The 17,784-nt window shown below is 40.7% G+C and overlaps 1 protein-coding gene and 1 long non-coding RNA gene across 2 annotated transcripts in view; one reads left to right on the top strand and one right to left on the bottom strand.

Annotated features, from left to right (window-relative positions):
- The first annotated feature begins 34 nt into the window (after positions 1 to 34).
- Positions 35 to 14,089, top strand: LOC125316999. The gene is made up of 3 exons (XR_007199926.1): positions 35 to 430; positions 13,401 to 13,545; positions 13,879 to 14,089. It is a non-coding gene; the product is annotated as an uncharacterized LOC125316999 (long non-coding RNA).
- Positions 14,090 to 14,221: 132 nt separating this feature from the next.
- The window catches only part of MTDH (metadherin), a 34,338-nt gene continuing 30,775 nt past the window's right edge, over positions 14,222 to 17,784 (bottom strand). Inside the window, exon 13 of the mRNA XM_048286543.1 lies at positions 14,222 to 17,068. Within this exon, the coding sequence (XP_048142500.1) occupies positions 16,998 to 17,068 (71 nt within the window). The 3' untranslated portion in view covers positions 14,222 to 16,997. The remainder of the gene's footprint in view (positions 17,069 to 17,784) is intronic.

The raw sequence follows: 17,784 nt of genomic DNA, 5'->3' as shown, positions 1-17,784 counted from the left end.
GCCCTGCGGACACCTGCGTCCGCAGCACCAGCGCGGAGCAGCCGCGCCTAAGCACGGGAGGGGTTCGGGATGCGAAGTCCAGAGAATTCAGCGGGCTGGCAGCCTGGCCACGGCCGTGCCCGGCCAGGGCCGAGCTCCGAGGACGCTCGCCGCCGCGCTGGCTGCGCTTGGAATGAGCCCGGTGAGGGCGAACTGGCTCGGCGCTTCCTTGGTAAAGCTTGTAGTTCGTCTCGCAGTTCTTGAGTGGCAGAAATAAACTCTATTTCTCTATAAGGAAAGATATTATCGGAGGAGGTAATGGAATGCTTTGAATTTACCCCAAGTTCTGAAGCTGTGAACATTTGTTTTCTTTCACAGTGCCCTCCTAATCCGCTCCCAAAGTTGCTGCTGTTGGGGCGGCTGGAATTTCCTCGTGTAACTGATATAAAAGGTAACATTAAGATCACTGCCGCTACCTGTAGTTAGTGCCCTGATGGTGGGAGGACACACAGCATTAGGAGGAAGGACCCCGTCCTGCATATTCAAGCACTGATGCAGATTTGAGCTAAACTTCCTACCAAGCAGCTGACTTTTCATGTTTTATTATTTGAGGCTTGCACTGTCCTCTAGATGAAATAATGAAGAAAATCCTGTCAGGATGTCTGTATGTCTACCCTGGCCCTAAGCATAATTTATTTACTGCCATCCATCTTGGCTTGCTACCAAATTCCACAATTTATCATCAAAATATAACATTGAAAAGTACTCCAATGCTTCCCTATATGGTTGCTTTGGGGCTCTTCATTATTTCATACATACATCTGCACAGAACAGGAACTTCAAGATAAAAGCTCACTTGGCACAGAGGAGCATTGCTAACTATGCTTTATCCCTACTTGTAAAGCCACTATAGTAAATTAAATTAAAAGTACTTTAAGTAGGAACTTTACATAACCTCTGTTGTTAGTTTGTCCTTATAAAACTTTCAGGGGGTTGGCAGGGATTTTGTGTATAAAAAGAAAAGCCACTTGGCACTGAATTTATAATTTTGACTGGATTCTATGCACAAGCCAAGTATTTTCAAGATTCATATTCAAATATGAAAGTAAAATTCTTGTAAAATGAAACATCAGTATAGACAAAACAAATATTCAGCTGGCCAAAGGAAAATCACAACCCGTGGGGTCTGGACTATCTCGACGTAGCCCTGAGAGACCTTGTCCTTTAGTACCAGAGAGTAGGAAATTTAGCGATGAAACCTTTGCATAGGCATACCTTGTGGAAGGTAAGTGCATTTGCTTCATGAGGTCTATTGACCAAGGACTTGACCTTTTCAAAGCAAAGGTGGCAATAAATTAAGGGGGATTCCATAAACAAGGGCACACATATGCAAACCTGGTGGAAAAGAGACAAGGGAGACAATGATAAAACCCAAAGTCTCAGGTTACTGATTGATGGGCCATTGAGGAGCTTTCGACAGGGTCATTTGGAGTTTGTAACTGATAAGAAGGGGCAAACAAGAAGAACGGGAGGGTTTGGGATATTTGAAGGGGAGTCTACAAAACTTTGGAAGGAATAATTAGAGGAAGGGGATTGTGAATGTGAAAAGCGAGGTTCACTCTCCTGTGAGAATTTAAAGGGTTAAATATAAAGACAATAAGAGACACATAAAATAAAGCAAAGGGATAACGGCCGGGTGCCTTGGCGCTCTGCCAAGAGCACACCTGATGCTCGAGGATAGTCCTTTTCATGCCATTTTTACTGTCTGTTCTTTATGCATATTCAAACTTTTCCAGGAGCTGTTCTGCATGGCCCCTCCTTGGTTCCGCCTTTTTAGAGCATGCGTATTCTTCTGCCTTGCGGTTTTATTTCTTTTGATTCTTGGGCTTGGGCTCGCTAGGTGAGAGTTGATAGTTGAGTGGGCCTCTTAATTCCCCAGACAGTCAGGGCTGATTGCACCTTTGGCCTCTTTGCCCCCCGGGCGGAGCGGTGACAGCGGCTCTGGGGCCCCCTGGCCCCCCCATTCTCCGGGCAGAGCAGCCTTTGGGCCCCTTTGTTCCCTGGACAAAGTGTTGATCAGCAGCTTCTCGGGCCTCATCCTCTGTTCGCTTGGAGGTTATCTTACTTGCTCACACTTGCTAACATTCTTGCTAAAAAGAGGGAAAACTACATCCACACAGCAAAAAGCATTTCTAACATTATATAATATCTACCTTTATACTTGCGAGAAGCCAGTATTATAATATATGTTTGTAACATGAAGGAGCAAAGGGGAGGGAATAATTAGAGGCGGGGAATCAGGAAGGAGCACAGGGAGGATCAGACAGAAAGGTGTATAAAAGAGGTCAGTCCTGTGCAGAGTCTGGCCAAACACTGCCTGCTCGCTATCTCTCTATGTAGTTTCCACTCTCCACACTGGGCAGGGGGGGCTGTAAGGAGCAAGTGCCAGCTGCTGGGGGGATCAGTGAGTGATCAGAGGGTGGGTGGGTGTTATTCACTTGCAAGCATCAAGCTGGACCAGCTGGTCTGTCTGTACTTGGGTCTTCTGTGAGTCCTTCATGTAGGACACACAAATAAAAGCAGCACCTTGTCTGTGGCCATCTGTGCAGCTGTCCCTGCTGGGGTCCTGTGCCTGCAAACGGGAAAGCAGCAGCTGCATCCCTCAGCCTGGGATGGGCACAACAAGCTGGGCTTTAGCAGCTGGGCAGGAGGAACTCCAGGTTCTGGAGCTGTGAGAGGCAGTTGCTGCTTACGATATTCTCCAGCACAGCCCTTGTCTCTGTAAGGAGAAATTAACTGCATGTCTGCTTTTGCTTATAGTTTCCCATCAATGGCTTTAACCTCCATATTCTCAGAAGAAAAAGGAAGAAAGAATGAGCAGGAAACACTAATCACTTCAGAGCAGCTTCCTGTATAATTATCAATTTCCATTCAAAAGGCCTGATGGAAAGATCAGGAAACGTCAGGCTTCATGTCACGCTCCTGATTTATAACTAGCTGTATTTGGTTTGGTTTGCTTGGCAAGATTTTGGTAGTGGGGAGGCTTCAGAGCCTGAGAATTGCCACAGATACCGACCCTCCTCAACCACAGCCTCTGCAAGTAAAACTTCCATGTCTCACACTTTGCCTTACAAAACAAGAAATGGCAAGCACTTATTACAGAGGTGCCTGTGAATCCAGAATACCTGATCTTACACCCTGATGGTGGAAGATCATTTAAGATGCAACAGGGGCAACTTCTGAACTGGATGACACCTGAGTTTTTCAAGGTTCCCAGAGGTAAAACAGATACTCAAGATTGTCATCTTTATTCATCAAAATTTGAACAAGACTGGTATCACTGTCTTGCTCAGCAAGCGAGACAAACTCAAGAGAATCAACAGCTTCCTTACAAGCACTTGTTTTTGCTGTGCTGAAAAAGTAGATAATCTTTCCAGTGGGATCCATATCGTAGGAAGTTTTTCCAAGAGAGCATTCAATGCTGAAATTAAACACTGCACAGGGTCAAGGGCTGACACACCCTTGCTCAGCCGCTGGTCAGCGTGAAGGCTGTGGGATGTATCCAGAAAAGAAATGCAGGCTCATGGCTCCTGCCTGCCTCTCCTTACCACAGTGGAGCTGTAAATCACTAAATCCAGTTCATACAGCCACTCATTCCCCACAGCACACCCTGAGAGCTCTGCTAGCCAGCTGGGAAGGGACACAGCCCAACTTTGCTGCATTGCCAACTGTTCTCTGTGCTGCAAGCTGTTAAACAAAACCCAGTATAGTCTGTGCCCTGCTTCTGCTCCTGTATTCCCCATGTCTCCTCCCGATCTTCTCACTGCAGGGACAACTTCTACCTCCTGCCCAGCGATGCTCTGGTCCATTCAGCATTTTCTTGTGCTTTCTAGTGCTCACTAAAATTGGTTACTGGTACTTCCCAACCCTTTGAATTCCTGTCTGAACAAGATTGCTGGAAGAGGACAGTTGGCTTCCAAACTGTCTGTGATTCCCACCTTCTGTCTGTACTCACAGCCCACAGAAGTGGTGCCGCATAGTTCAACGGGCTTTGAATAATTCAATTACATTGTTGCCCAGCATTGCCTACAACACATGAACAAAAGGGCAGCTCAAGGGAATCACATCTTCTGCTTGCAGGATTAGCCACGTGCTCCAGAGTGAACAAAGGCATTGTTAATTGTTTTGTATTTGGCTAAGTTAAGACAAGATAAGAAAATGGTTAAACATTGTCGAGAAACCAAGGTCTGGGAATTGTCCTCAGGCATAGGAAGATGACAACTTTGGGAAAATGACTTTCACTGTAGTAAAGAACCATTTTAAGAGTCGTTTTGTTCAGCTTGCTCCAGAATCTGTGTTTCAGGATGGCTGTAAATGATTCAAGTATTCAGAGCTATAGAAATATGTAATGCAATGAAGTTTAAAAACCACCTGAGCTTTCTAAAAGAAGAAAGCCTCCAATAAAAGTCAGACACTACCCCTCTACCACAAATATGGCCAACATGCAATCAAATAGGACTGCTGCTGTGATTCAAATTGGATTCAAGTGGTCATTCATTCCCCTGGTTTGTGTAAAAAGGATCAGAATGAGAACAGTATTTTTTCTCCAGCATGTTACAACCCAGAACACAGAGCCTGTAAAGAAAGCCATTGCAATGACACAGCTTGATGTGCAACTGCTTGCAGAGCTAGTCAAATTCTTGTGTTTCAGCACCAGTCAATGGACAACAAATGGTTGGTTGGTTTGTGTTTTGTTTTTTTTTATTTCTTCTTTCTTTTAAAAGTTCTATTTAAATATTTAGAAATTGTTGAGAGAAATGCCTGGAACTTTTTAACTCACTGCTGGGATGTTTTGTCATGATTTGTCTTATAGAATATAGTGATTATAATATCTTAGAAAATTGATATACTTACATATTTTCATTCCCAATAGTAAAGTGTATTTGTTACTCTAGCTTCTTTGGGCCACAGCTTCATCATTCTACTTTAAAGTTGCTGGTTTTAAGAAACACGTCATTAAAATATTTTGATATGTTGCCCTGCCAAGAGCACAAATGTCCTCCGAGGAAAAGCTTGCTTTACTGCATCCTTCTTTTTCCCCTTTTCTGACTTGAAAGCCTCTCAGTTTTACTCTGAAGATATAGGACTCACAAGAAGGCTAGTGAATTCTAGCGTACACTGAGATTCAGATTATTTTTTCTTCCAACCTTATCATTCATTCCAGCCTCACAGATAAATTTTAACATTTTGGGTGAGAAGAAATCACCAGTAACATTTGCAAGAAACCTCAAAAATAGGCTGGGAAAATAGATTGGCAATTTGGTAACATGTTCTTGAAGATTTTCCTCAGATACAATTTACTTTCCATGGGCTGCAGTCTCCTCAGAGGTGTATCTGTTCCAACATGGAGTTCCTGCTTCCAAAAGTACGTGGCTCTTTCGTGTCCACTCCCATTCTCCTCTCCCTTGCCCGTGCTGTTCTTTCTTAAGCACTTTTGCACAGGGCTGCCAGAGGCTCACGTTTTGCCTTGTAGGAGATGTTTACACTGGAGTTACAGCCTGGTTCTGCCAGTACCTTAACAACAAAGAACTCTCTCCTTTTGCCTTGGGAAGTCTGTAAATTTCTGTAATAGCTTTAGTTCTCCTGGCTTTTCCCCTGCTGGCTCAGCATGCCTGAAGATACTGAGAAGTGGAGACATCACCACTAATTGCAACTGTTATCAATGACATTGGTAGGTGCAGGGGTCCTGTATCCAACTGAAACTCATCATCTCTTCCTCCACCAGGCTAATGAGCCCTTTAGCACCTCATATCCTAGTAATTTCTACTCCACATAAACTCTTCTCCAAGTCTTTTTGATAAATTAATTTTCTGCTCCTCAGACACTGCTTTCAGTCCTTTAAGTATGTTTATTGCTTCTCTCACAGTGCGGGGATCTAGACAGTTTTGTACAAGCCTTTAAAACTGCAGGCATCAGATATAACAGTATTCATTTAATCAATGGATGCAGTATTGGGATTGTATTCCCACTCCTCTTCGCTCCTCAGATTAAAACATCCCCAGATTTACACTTGGCCTTTTACTACACCGACCCAGTGGAAGGTCATGCTTGGAGTTTTTTTGGTCTTTTGGCCTGAATCCTTATGCTGGACACCGTATTAAACTGACTGGGACATTTTATCCATAATCTGTAGCCAATTATAGAACATAAAGTACACCACACAAGGATGAGACAGGGCTGTTGGATAAATTGGTTGTTGTGTTGCCAGCAGTCTCTCTGCTTGCCAGATTGCTTGAGCAAAGGAAATCTCAGTGACAGTTTTTAATACTGTGTTGAGTTTGCAGTCAGAGAGGTCACAGGTCTTTGATTGATAGGAGAGGCAAACCTTCTAAGAAAAGCTAATATACATCAAATAGCATTTACTTCCTTTTAGTTCCATTAGTTAGATTAGTTAATGTTTAATTTATGGATTCATTTGAGTATGGCTCAACACTGGGAATGTTGCCAGATTTAATTCCCTTCTTCATTATGCGATTATGGGTTTTCCCGTCTCTTTTAAAAAAATCACTTTTTTTTTCTTTTAATATAAAAGAATGTAGATATTCTCCCCCCTCCCCCGATTTGATCATCAAGCATGTTTTGTTTACATACTTGTTTGGATTTTTGTTGGTTATATCTAGTAGAAGTCATGGTCATTTTGTCTTCTATCAACAATCTCAGTGTAGTGATAAATTGTGTTTTGTTTTATTTTTTTGAGAACCAATACTGATTTTAAGTGCAGTCAAGAGGAATTAAGACAACACATCTTCCATAACTGTAATTTATTACTGCCTGTAACTTACACAGCAAACACTTCCCAGTTTCAGATTTTCAGATGCCAGTCAGGTTTCAAGCAGTAACTCACCACTTTACCTGGGGACCTGCCTAGACTTTCCCCCAGGTGCACTTTCTTCTTTAGTGTATTAAGCCAAACGTGCCAAAATCTGGAGCTTCGAGCCACCACCAACTTTAAAGCAGCGAAAAGCATCAGCCTCATTACTTTGAATATCTGTGGAGTTATCCCTCTTTTCCTGCTCTCTTCCAAGTCTGCTGGACTCTTGAGCAAACTCCAGGACATGCTATCCAGTTCTCCACAGTGTTCACTGCAGACAGAGGTTTGCCTCTGGAACATTATGGAAACTTCCAGTCTCACATGTATTGTTTTCTATGCTAAAAAAACACTTAACTTTCTCACAGCGTCACATCCTCTGCTTGTTTACCCATCCACAGCTTATTATGGAGTCACCAATGGAGATCAATTGCTTTCCAGCCAAGCCTGCAGAGCATGCCATAGGAGCTGGCGGCTTTCTACTGTGAAAATATCAGCTGGGTTTGTCCCCTTCAGCTGTCTGTCCTCAATCCCCTTGATGATTGATTTGCTGAGCTTATGATAGCAATTCAAACACAGCCAATATGTGCCTTTTTCTGCAGAGGCAGACTGCAAGTACTGTACATGCAGTGTAACCTTTCATATACGCTCTAAGTAATTACAGGTCTGTGGTATGTCCTTCATGAAGTGGAGAGATACAGCACTGATGGTATTACTACTTCAAGAGCAAGGGAAACACTTTTGTACAGTGCTGATGGTGCAGAAAGTTTAATTGTATTAAGTTTATTCCAATTTATGAACCTATTGTATGTATTAGGAAATGCAGCTAGGAAATCTAGATTTAAAGCTACATAAGATGGAGCCACCAGTACCATGTGTATGTGTGTGGAGGATGAGACTGCAGCTAATACTGTATATTTTATATTGTTTCTTCTAAAGAAAAAAAAGATCAAGGCTGCCAATATTCCCCTAATTATAAGAACCAAAAATACTCTTGGCTTCTCTTCATTACATTGTCCAAAATGTCCTCCTAAGATATCTAATGCCAGAGGTAACACTGATTGTTTAAGTCATATCTCTAATATTAATTTTTCGTATGGTAAATCACATAATAAATACCAATATAATTCTACTGTAATAGCATTACTTGCCAGCTGATCTCCAAGTGCAGTATAAACATTACTTCAAAAGCATGTCTCACAGTCACACTGCTTTCTGCTGTGTTCCAATATAGGTTATCAATGTATATTACTATACTGTGACTGTAAAGCATTTTATAGGCATGCTCATCGGGACATGTTTGATTATAGCCTTAGGCAACTTTGGGAAATCCTGACTGAGCCAGCATTGCAGAGATGTCCCAAATCACAGTGGTATTCAGTAATGGATTAGTAAAGGCACAGAGAAAGTGTAATTGCAGTCAAGACACAATTGTAACTCATCATCTCCACTGTAACTCATTTGGTGTCAAACACCTGTGTATAAACCTTTGGAATACCAGAGGTTTAGTATTAGCATTCAGAAACCCCATCTCTGCAGACCAAAATGATACACATTTGTCACTTTGGAGAGAACTTTCTTTTAATTTTTAATGGAAAAATCACTGATCACCAACACTACATTCTCCAAACCCAAACGTGGTTTGAAAATGCAAATCTGCACATTCTTCCTGTTCCCTTTTGATGTTTAATATATATGAGCCTTTAAACCACTTAACTGCTACATAGCACAGCTTCGTATTTGTAAGACAGCACCCCTCACAGAGAGTTTTACCACGCTGATGCTGATGGAGACATCCTTAAAGCCCTGACAGAACACTCTGCTGATAGCTCACTTCATTTGGAGCAGGGCTGAGCTGCTGATTTCCCATAAGAAAAAAAAAAGAACTAAAATTCGCAATTAGGAATTCTTTCTTCAGTTAAACTTCAGTTAAAATATCTTCTTTGAGGTGGACTGCTCAAGAAATATTTGCAATGGTTAAGTCTAAAGTGTTTAGAGCCTCAAACTGTATCATGTGAAACACTCTGTGAAAGATAACGTGTGGTGCTCTCAGGAGATGGTAACATTATATTAAGCGTTCACATAAGAAAATGTGTTCCAGCACAATGTTCTCTGGTGGCACAAATTCCAGTGGCATACTAGTGCAAAGCCAACATTTTTAGATGGAATTATTAATGTAAAGTGAAGCACTTGCAATCCTGGTTTCCCATATTGATCTTGCGCTGCACAACTGATGTTCTGCCTCAAAGTGAAACAGGCAAAAAGTTATTTTCTGATGTGACACACACGGCTTCTGACTAAGTTTGACCATAGTCTGGCATTCACATGATGTGATTGCAGAAATCCAAAACCCATGGCAACCTTTGGGTATGTAAAACCCTCTCAACTACCTGTGTCAGGATTTGGAGCCCTTCAATTATGCATCTCTACAAAGTATTTTTTTTATTCAAGGCAATACAAGTTAAAGTGTTTTCATCATTACAAAAACAGTCACTAAATTTGCTGTTCTGCATGCCTGCTAAGGGCTCACAGAAACAGACATGCTCCTGAAACCTCATAAAGAAGTTCCACAGTTAACAGCAGGCTGCATGTGTTGGATGACTTTGAACTGCATGTCTGTAGTACATGAATATAAAATAGCACAGTATTGATTTGCCAGCTCAATTCTATCAAGTGCTGAGCCCACTCCAGAAAAGCACTTAAATAGTTTTTACTACTAGTACTACTGTTCAGAAGTGTTCAATACCCAGGTCAAGTCCAAGTAATATTATTTTTGTTTATTAAAAAGACAGGTTCTCCTTTCAAAAAAAAAAAAAAAAAAAAAAAAAAAAAAAAAAAAATTAACTAATCACATTAGTTCAGAGCAGATTGCTGTTTGAACCTCCATCCCTGGAAAATGCAGAAAAGAATTCCAGCAAAAAAGGAGAAAATATTTAAAATATCCACTATGATTAAAATTTTAAAGTGTTTTAAAAACAATCAGCCAGGCATGATGGTGACAGATGGTATCTATGAAGGTGGGCCCTCACCTGTTAAAGACAACTGTGCAAGTCTCATACTTAATTTAACACCAATATTAACCCTACTCTACGCAGGCCGCAGACTTGACTTAGAGCAGAAATACCAGAGAGCCAGCTGGAGTGAGAATAGCTCTCAAGTATCGCCACAGCCCTCACCTGATTTAAGAGCCGCCTTTGTGCCTGCTGGAGGCCAGTCAGAGGGGCAGGGCAGGCACGGATGACGGTGAGCTGGCACTGCTGCTGCTGGGTGTTGGCCACTGCTCTGCGAGAGTCACCTTGCAATCTCAGATTCGGTTCTTCCTGAAGTGGCTACTCAGACCATGCAGACAAGAGTTCATGGAGAGAGAGTTTAACCTGAAAGAGTTTTAAAGCGATTGAAAGACTCTTAAATTTGCAGCCAAGCTTAAAAGCCAATGTAACTAAGGTACAAAACTGGAACAACATACTTCAAAAGTCAAATGAAAGATGATGCTGGCACAACAGGGTTACTTGTAACAGATGACTTAAAACAGGCACCTGAGGCAGCTGCCCTGTCCTAAATTGCCCCTGACAAAACTCAGTTGGGCCAAGACTACAGCCTTTTTTATTACTGAATTTATAGGTTTTATTCTACCTCACATTATCACTGATGGATTACAGTCTTCTTTAATTCAGAAACCACATGGTGGTGCTTATGAAAAGGATACTGTTTAACATTGCAGTAACCTAAAGCAGTAGATTCTTTGAAGAACACATGGGCCTGTCAAAGCCTCAAACTTCTGGAGAAAATCACCTTGATAGCTGTAGAATTTGGTTGACAGAAATACAATTCTTAAGATGCATTTTATGTATATCACAGGAAAAAACCCAAACCACTTATGGAAAGACAGGTAGCAAGCAGTCACGTAGAATTTTATAGTAGTCAGTTTTCTGTTCGTAATTCTACTGCACTCAATACAGTAGTGTAACTGGCCAGCCTTATGGCATTTGGTCGTGCCATTGCTTTTTTTCTTAAGGTACAGTACAAGAAACATCTGATCCAACCTTTCTTGGCAAAAGCACAGTTGAGATAAGACAGCCCAGCAATGTGTTCAGCCAAATGTCAAAAATCTCTAGTGTTGGGGAAATCCACAACTTCCCTGGGGAGGTTATTCCAATGGCTGATTGTTCTCATTGTGAAAAATTTTCCTCATGTGTCCAATTGGAACCTCCTCAGGAATAACTTGTACCCATTATCCCTTGCCTCTTCCATGTGACTTCTTGTAGAAAGGGAGTCTCCATCTTCACTTTAAATAGTGGAGCATGGTGATGAGGTCTCCCCTAAGTCTTCTTTTCTCAAGGCTGAACAAACCCAGTTCTCTCAGCCTTTGCCCCTGGGACAGACTTCCCGGTCTGTGGCTCTTCTCCGGACCTTCTCCAGCCTGTCCACATCTTTTCTGCACTGCAGGGACCAAAACTGAACACAGTATTCCAGCGTGGCCTGATGAGCACTGAGCAGAGTGGGATAATGACTTCTTGATCTCTGTTGGTGATGCCCCTGTGGATGCAGCCCAACATCCCGTTGGCTTTCTGTGCCAGCACAGCACTGTTTGCTCCTATTGATCTGATTGTCCACCTGGATCCCCAGATCCCTTCCACAGAGATGCTCCCCAGCTGGGTAGATCCCAGCCCGTGCTGCACACCTGGGTTATGTTTTCCCTTATGGGTGCAAGACCTTACGCTTGCCCTTGCTGGGCTTCATCAGATTCTTGCTAGCCACTCTCCAGCCTACCCAAATCTTCCTGCAGGATGGCTCTCTCTTCCACAGTGTCCACTTTCCTACTCAGTTCGGTATCATTGGGAAACTTCATCAAGTGGTACACTTGATCCCGTCTTCCCGATCACTTACGAAGATATTAAACAGCGCTGGGCCCAGCATCGATCCCTGGGGGACCCCACCCGTGCCACGCTGACCATTTGAAAAGGAGCCATTGACCAGCACCCTCTGGGTGCCGCCTCTCAGCCAGGTCCCACCACTACACAGAGCACTCATCCACACCATAGCCCATCTGTTTCTCCAGGAGGAGGCTGTGGGAAACCATACTGAAAGCCTTGGAGAAATCCAGGCAGGCAATGTCCACTGCCCACCCCACATCGACCAAGCAGGTTACTTTGTCACAGAGGGTGGTCCGGGTTGTCAAGCTCAAATTGTCCTTAGTCAATCTGTGTTGGCTTTTCCCAATCCCATGTGTCATCTGACTTGTGATAGCTTCCAGAAGGATTTGTTCCATAGTTTTCTCAGGGACTGAAGCAAGACCGATGGGGCTGAAATTCCCTGGATCCTCCTTTAAGCCTTTCTCGTGGATGGGGGTACATTATCCTTTTTCAGTCTTTTGACATTCCATGAAGTCCACAAATTTCCAAAGATTATGGAGAGCAGCCTTGCAACATCAGCTCCTGTAATAACTGACCCCCCACTCTTCCTTCACTGACACTGCTGGATCTGTGTTTGCAGCAGCCTGGGTTTTTGGTCCCAAGGCCAGGGGCCCAGCACTGCTGGTGCCGACAGAGGTGAAGGAAGTGTTGAGAACCTCTGCCTTTTCAGCATTGCCAGTGACTAATTCTCCTGTCCTGTTTATCAACAGGACAGTATTTGCCTTCTGTTTCTGCTTGTTTCTGCACCTAAAGAACCCTATCTTGTATTTTTTGACACAATTTGAGCTTTTTCTTTTCTAACTGCATTTTTGCACACCCTGGCAATGTCCACATAGTTCTCAGTGAGTATTTATCCACATTTCCATCTCTGGAATGCTTTGCTTTTGAGGAGACTCAGAAGCTTGCAGTTAAGCCAAGGGGGCTCTTGCTCCTCCTACATCCCTTATCTCTAAAGAGGAGGAACTGATTTTGTGCTTTCAGAAGAGCATTCTTGAAAAAGTCCCAGCACGCCTTAGGTTCTTTACCCTCCATGGAAGCTTTCCCTGGAATCTGTCCCTTCTCAAAAAAACTTAACACTGCAGTAATTTCAGCCATGGCTGCAGGTATTTTACACATTTACTAGCTGCTTCTGTGAACAGGTGAAAACGTGAGGTTACCGATCTTTCACAGTGCCTTGAAGACTTCTGAAAGCAGAAGCAGAGCTTGCACATGTCCTTAGATACATGTGCAGCCCCTCAGCAGCAGAGGGACAGCAGTCGATACAGCTCCTACTCGGCACTGGTCTCCTGGGTGCCATGCCTCTTCAAAAGACATATTAAAGCCTGGCTGCCTGAGAGTGAGTCCAAGTTACAGAATCACAACAGAGAGGAATTCTCTCCCATCCCGAGCTTTGTTTGCAGACATAGCTAAAGGCATGACTTTATTTGTTAGCTACATAGGTAAGGTTGGCCAAGGAAATGGAAGTTATGAACTGCATTAAAATACTGAGCCAAGTTAAGGGATCACTTAATGCTACAAATAAGGCAAAAAATGTGTTTGGTTTTAGCTGCAGATGTTTCTAAGCATGTTTTTTTCAAGAGTATTGTATGAAATCCTGAAACCATGAGCTTCATGTTAAGAGTTTTAAATGCACTTTTCAGAATACACCAACATTAAGGACAACACAGTCTCAGTTAAGAAGCCAGTCTTCAGCGAACCAGAAACCTTCAGCCTGGTACAAACAGCCAGAAATTCAAAAGAGCAGAAGTTCAACAGTTCCCTCAACTGAAGGGACCCACTACAGAGGTCAGTTTTAGTAATTCAGTAATTCCCACCCCCCACCCATGAAAAAACAGAAATCATCCCACCTTGCTCCCAACGTCCATCCAAACTAACAGCAGCTCTGTTAGTCCTGCAGCGAGCAAAATCCATTGTGTTGCCACATTACCTTCAAGTTAAGAACTATCAGTCACACAGCCCCTCCTGGTGCTTCCCCCCCCCCCCCCCCCCCCCCCCAATTCATTTTGCTGATGCTCTTTGCTCTTAAATGAAGCAATTCACCCAGAATTTTAACAGTAAAATATTTTTAGCAGAATATTTTAAGAAGCAATTAAATTTTCAGGATTTTTTCCCTTCCAGCTACAGCAGAACAATGAAGAAATCTTTCAGTACTGGCCTGAAAAAACAGAACTGCTCATTTTTAATCAGTGGTCACACTGAACACTGAGAAGACTCACAGGTACAAGTGTCTGTGAGAGACCTGCAATTTTTAACAGCAGAAATCTTGACTGGCAACCTAGTTTAGTTAAAGGCACAACTATGATTAATAACAGACAAAAATCTGCTTAAACCATGTACTCTGATGTGTGCACTTTTCAAAAGCCTCATTCACAGGAAAATCCCATGGCTAGGAACTATTAATAGGGCAGTTTCAAATGAGATACAATTCAGTTATAACACAACAGTACTAGCAATATTTCTATAAATTTTGAAATGCTTTTAATATGTACATTCTTTCTTAGTAAATATTAAAGGTAGTGCTCTTCACTTGCACTTTTTTCTTTAGACTTTTAAAAGGGCATCAGAAATACAGTTTTCACCCCCCTCCAAACCAATGCACAGTTACCTTTGTAACAAGCACACATGAATTCTGTACACCTTTCCCTCCCCACAAAAGAAATAAAAATATGCCATGACTATCCAATTACACATCATCACAAGTTTAAATTACACATACAAATAATTCCAGAGTATTTAGAAAAAAACAACATATTGGATTTATGAAACCATTCCATGCATTCAACAACAACAGAAAAAAAACCCAAAGAAAAAAGAAAAAAAATGACTTAAGTTTCTTTAAATGGTGTTTTTTGCTCTATCCAAGTACCAAAGCCTGGATTCAGTGTATCATTAAGACTAACCACTGCTTGAATCATAGAAACATGACAGTACATAGATAACCAAGTTTCTATTTATAGACAATATGATATAGTTACTACCTCTTTAATGAATGTCAAATAAAGCAAGTTTTGCTTTCTAAGACATTGAAACTGCACATGAAGAAAACAGTAAGAGGTGCTGCTAAATAGGTAACAACATTTTGAAAGGAAGGCTATGTATTTAATATGACCCTGCTTCCCAGTAGCAGTTAGTTAGCAGGGTTCCTATGTTTTAGCTAGTTTGTTTCTTTTTCCAGAATGACAAGCTATTTGACTAACCCAGAAATATCACCAATTTCATTTTTAAGAGAAAAAAAAAAGAATTTATGCAGTGAAAGTCCTTGGGGGCAGTCTCTTTCATTACATAAAATCTTTGTATTTTCTATGAAGAGGCTCTTAGCATAACACACAGGTTGAAAACAGATTTCGGACATACATTAAAAACCTGAATTCAAAGGTTATTTTTCAACCTTTACTATGAAGACAAGTAAAATTATAATATTATTTACATGCAAAGGACTCTGCATGATTTCATAATATCCTATTTTCCATGTTTACCTCCAGATACTCATTGAAAAGCTGTAGTTCAGTTCTAAATTTATTTTACATGAATCATGACAAATATCACTCTGAAACATTACTCCCTCCCAGTAAATAAATCAATACTGTCAATATGCTCAATTTATTTTAACAAATCAATTTAGAGTGTCACATTCCTGATATACAGGAGTTAATACCCGTGCAAGTTAGTATCCATTTATTAGGAAAGCTCTCCATTAGCAGGTGCATTTTCAGTACAATTAAACCCAGCTTGCTGCATTATCTGCTCTTGCTTTGCAATAGTGTCCAACTGCAGTTGAGTACAGTAAGAGCATGATTGTTGATGAGTACCACGGGTTATAGCTGTTAACAATTCTGTTTGTGCCACAAAACTGGAAGTCAATCATTTGAAAAGAATCCTGACTCTTTAACTGAACTTACCAGGTGATGTTAATTACCATCCTTATCAAACCAATTTTCATAAAGGCTATTTACAGTGTACATGGCTGAGCATGTACCTTACAGACACAAACACATCTCCAGTTCAATACCACGTCATTACAGTGCCTGAAAATGACAACACATCTTCAATGCCATTTCAATTAACAGTTTCAAGTGGGAAATGGTCTTTATTTTACAACTGCTTTACTTGCATAATTTTTTTTTTTTAATATAAAAACACTAACTCCTGTCCAGAAGTCTAGACACATTCGACATACTACAGGTTAAGGCAGTAAAAAAATGTGTTCCTGATAACTGTTTTTGACAATGTCAATTAAAGCTGTCTGAAGCTACTCCAGTTCTCCAACATATCTCTGAAATCCAAATAATTTATGAGTGAAAAAATCACTTTGCTTTGTTCAGAGTTTTAGTAATACAGACAACAGAATTGGGTATGGCAAGTTAACAAGTGTTAGGGGAAGGAAATGTTTAATTTTAGTTCATTCCATGAGTTTAGAAGTTGAAAGAATACAGGTTTTAGATAGGATTCTGAATCAACCAAGAACCGTAGGGAATGAAGAAGCAAACCAATTTTATGCACATTACTGCATTCTTAAAAATATACTGTTATCTTCAATAATTCAAGTAAGGTAATAGACATTATAAAAAATAACTTCATGAACCATACTCAAGTCTCAAATCACATTCTCAAACTTTTAACCCAAAGCAGTTTTATTGTGTTAACTTCATATAATAAACCGTGAAGGTCTGACTGTACAAATGGTTAATGATTTGCACTTGTGATTCCTGCAATAGCTAGCAGATTTGCTAACCAATTTACTGTAAAGATATGGCAGATTATGTATTTAATCAAAGCACTTTGATTTAGGCATGAAACAAATTCAAATGGTTGACATTCTGTGCTTCTAATGCATCACTCATAAGAGAGGCAAGAAACACCCACTATTGTACAGATGATTATTTTTACAGAAAACCCTTCCTTGAAATTAATCTTTTATCTGCAGCTGTAGATGAGAGTATAATCTGTTGTAAACAGGGCACTGTGTTGTAAAACCAGTTTTTTTTAAATTAAGATCTCTCTCCAAAAGTTGGAAAAACAGACTCTTCAGAATGTCTTTCAAATGTAGCATGTTCAGTTTGCTATATCATAAAGTTACTTTCATTTGATTCCTTTTTAAAGATGTTTGTGTTCACAGCAGTTCTGTTTTTAAAAATTGTTTGAAATTTATATAAAATTCTGTACATGTTCACAAATTATTGCATAAACAGCATAATCTTCATGACAATATTCAGCAACACATGTCCATCTCAGGAAATTCACGTTTCCCTTCTTGCTTTTTTCTTCTTTTTAACTTGTTTGGGGGATTCCCAGCTTTCTTCAGACTTTGCTAAAAACCAAAAATAATTATAGTGTTAGGACTGAGAACATTTACACAGAATTTACTTTAAAAATCCTGGATAATACACGCTGTATTATTACGAAGTGATTCAGAATAATCAAGGAGAAGTTCTATTCACCTGCTTCTCCCAAATAATTTAATTTGAAATGCCTCTAAAACCAACACTTGCCAATTTCATCCTACTTTTTCACCCCACAAACACAGAGTGATACACATCAAAGGTCATTCATTTTGCAAATGTTACTATTTATTCTAGAGTCATTGTTATTTTCTGGCCTACTAGAAAAAATGTACACATACACAATTGACATTAAATGCTCACTTTTACCAGATTACAGTTATTAACCACTACATACGTGACATGTCAGAAGAATATTTTTAAAAGTAATGAACTATGTAAAGATGTGGTTACATGGAATCCATAATCCAATACAGAAGCACTATGTTCTTAATAAAACAGACTGCCTTAAAACAGGCTGGCTGCCCGAAGTGATAGAACACGCAAAGTATTGTATATACTGAACCTAAGAGATGTTCTTTCAATTGCTGAGGCATGAATCAATCACAAAAGATTTCATATTTTAGAACCAGAACAAAAAGTCGTAAGTTGATGCATTGCCTTGAAAGATTCCATTGTTTCATGTATTCAAAACCAAGAAGCCAATTAATGCAGCTGAATGAGACTTTATAAAGTCATCATGTTT

Source organism: Corvus hawaiiensis, chromosome 26 (genome assembly GCF_020740725.1).
Source record: "Corvus hawaiiensis isolate bCorHaw1 chromosome 26, bCorHaw1.pri.cur, whole genome shotgun sequence".
Classification (NCBI taxonomy): Eukaryota; Metazoa; Chordata; class Aves; order Passeriformes; family Corvidae; genus Corvus; species Corvus hawaiiensis.
Note: the sequence above shows the minus strand (reverse complement) of the source record. Positions and strands in the feature narration are given on the sequence as shown.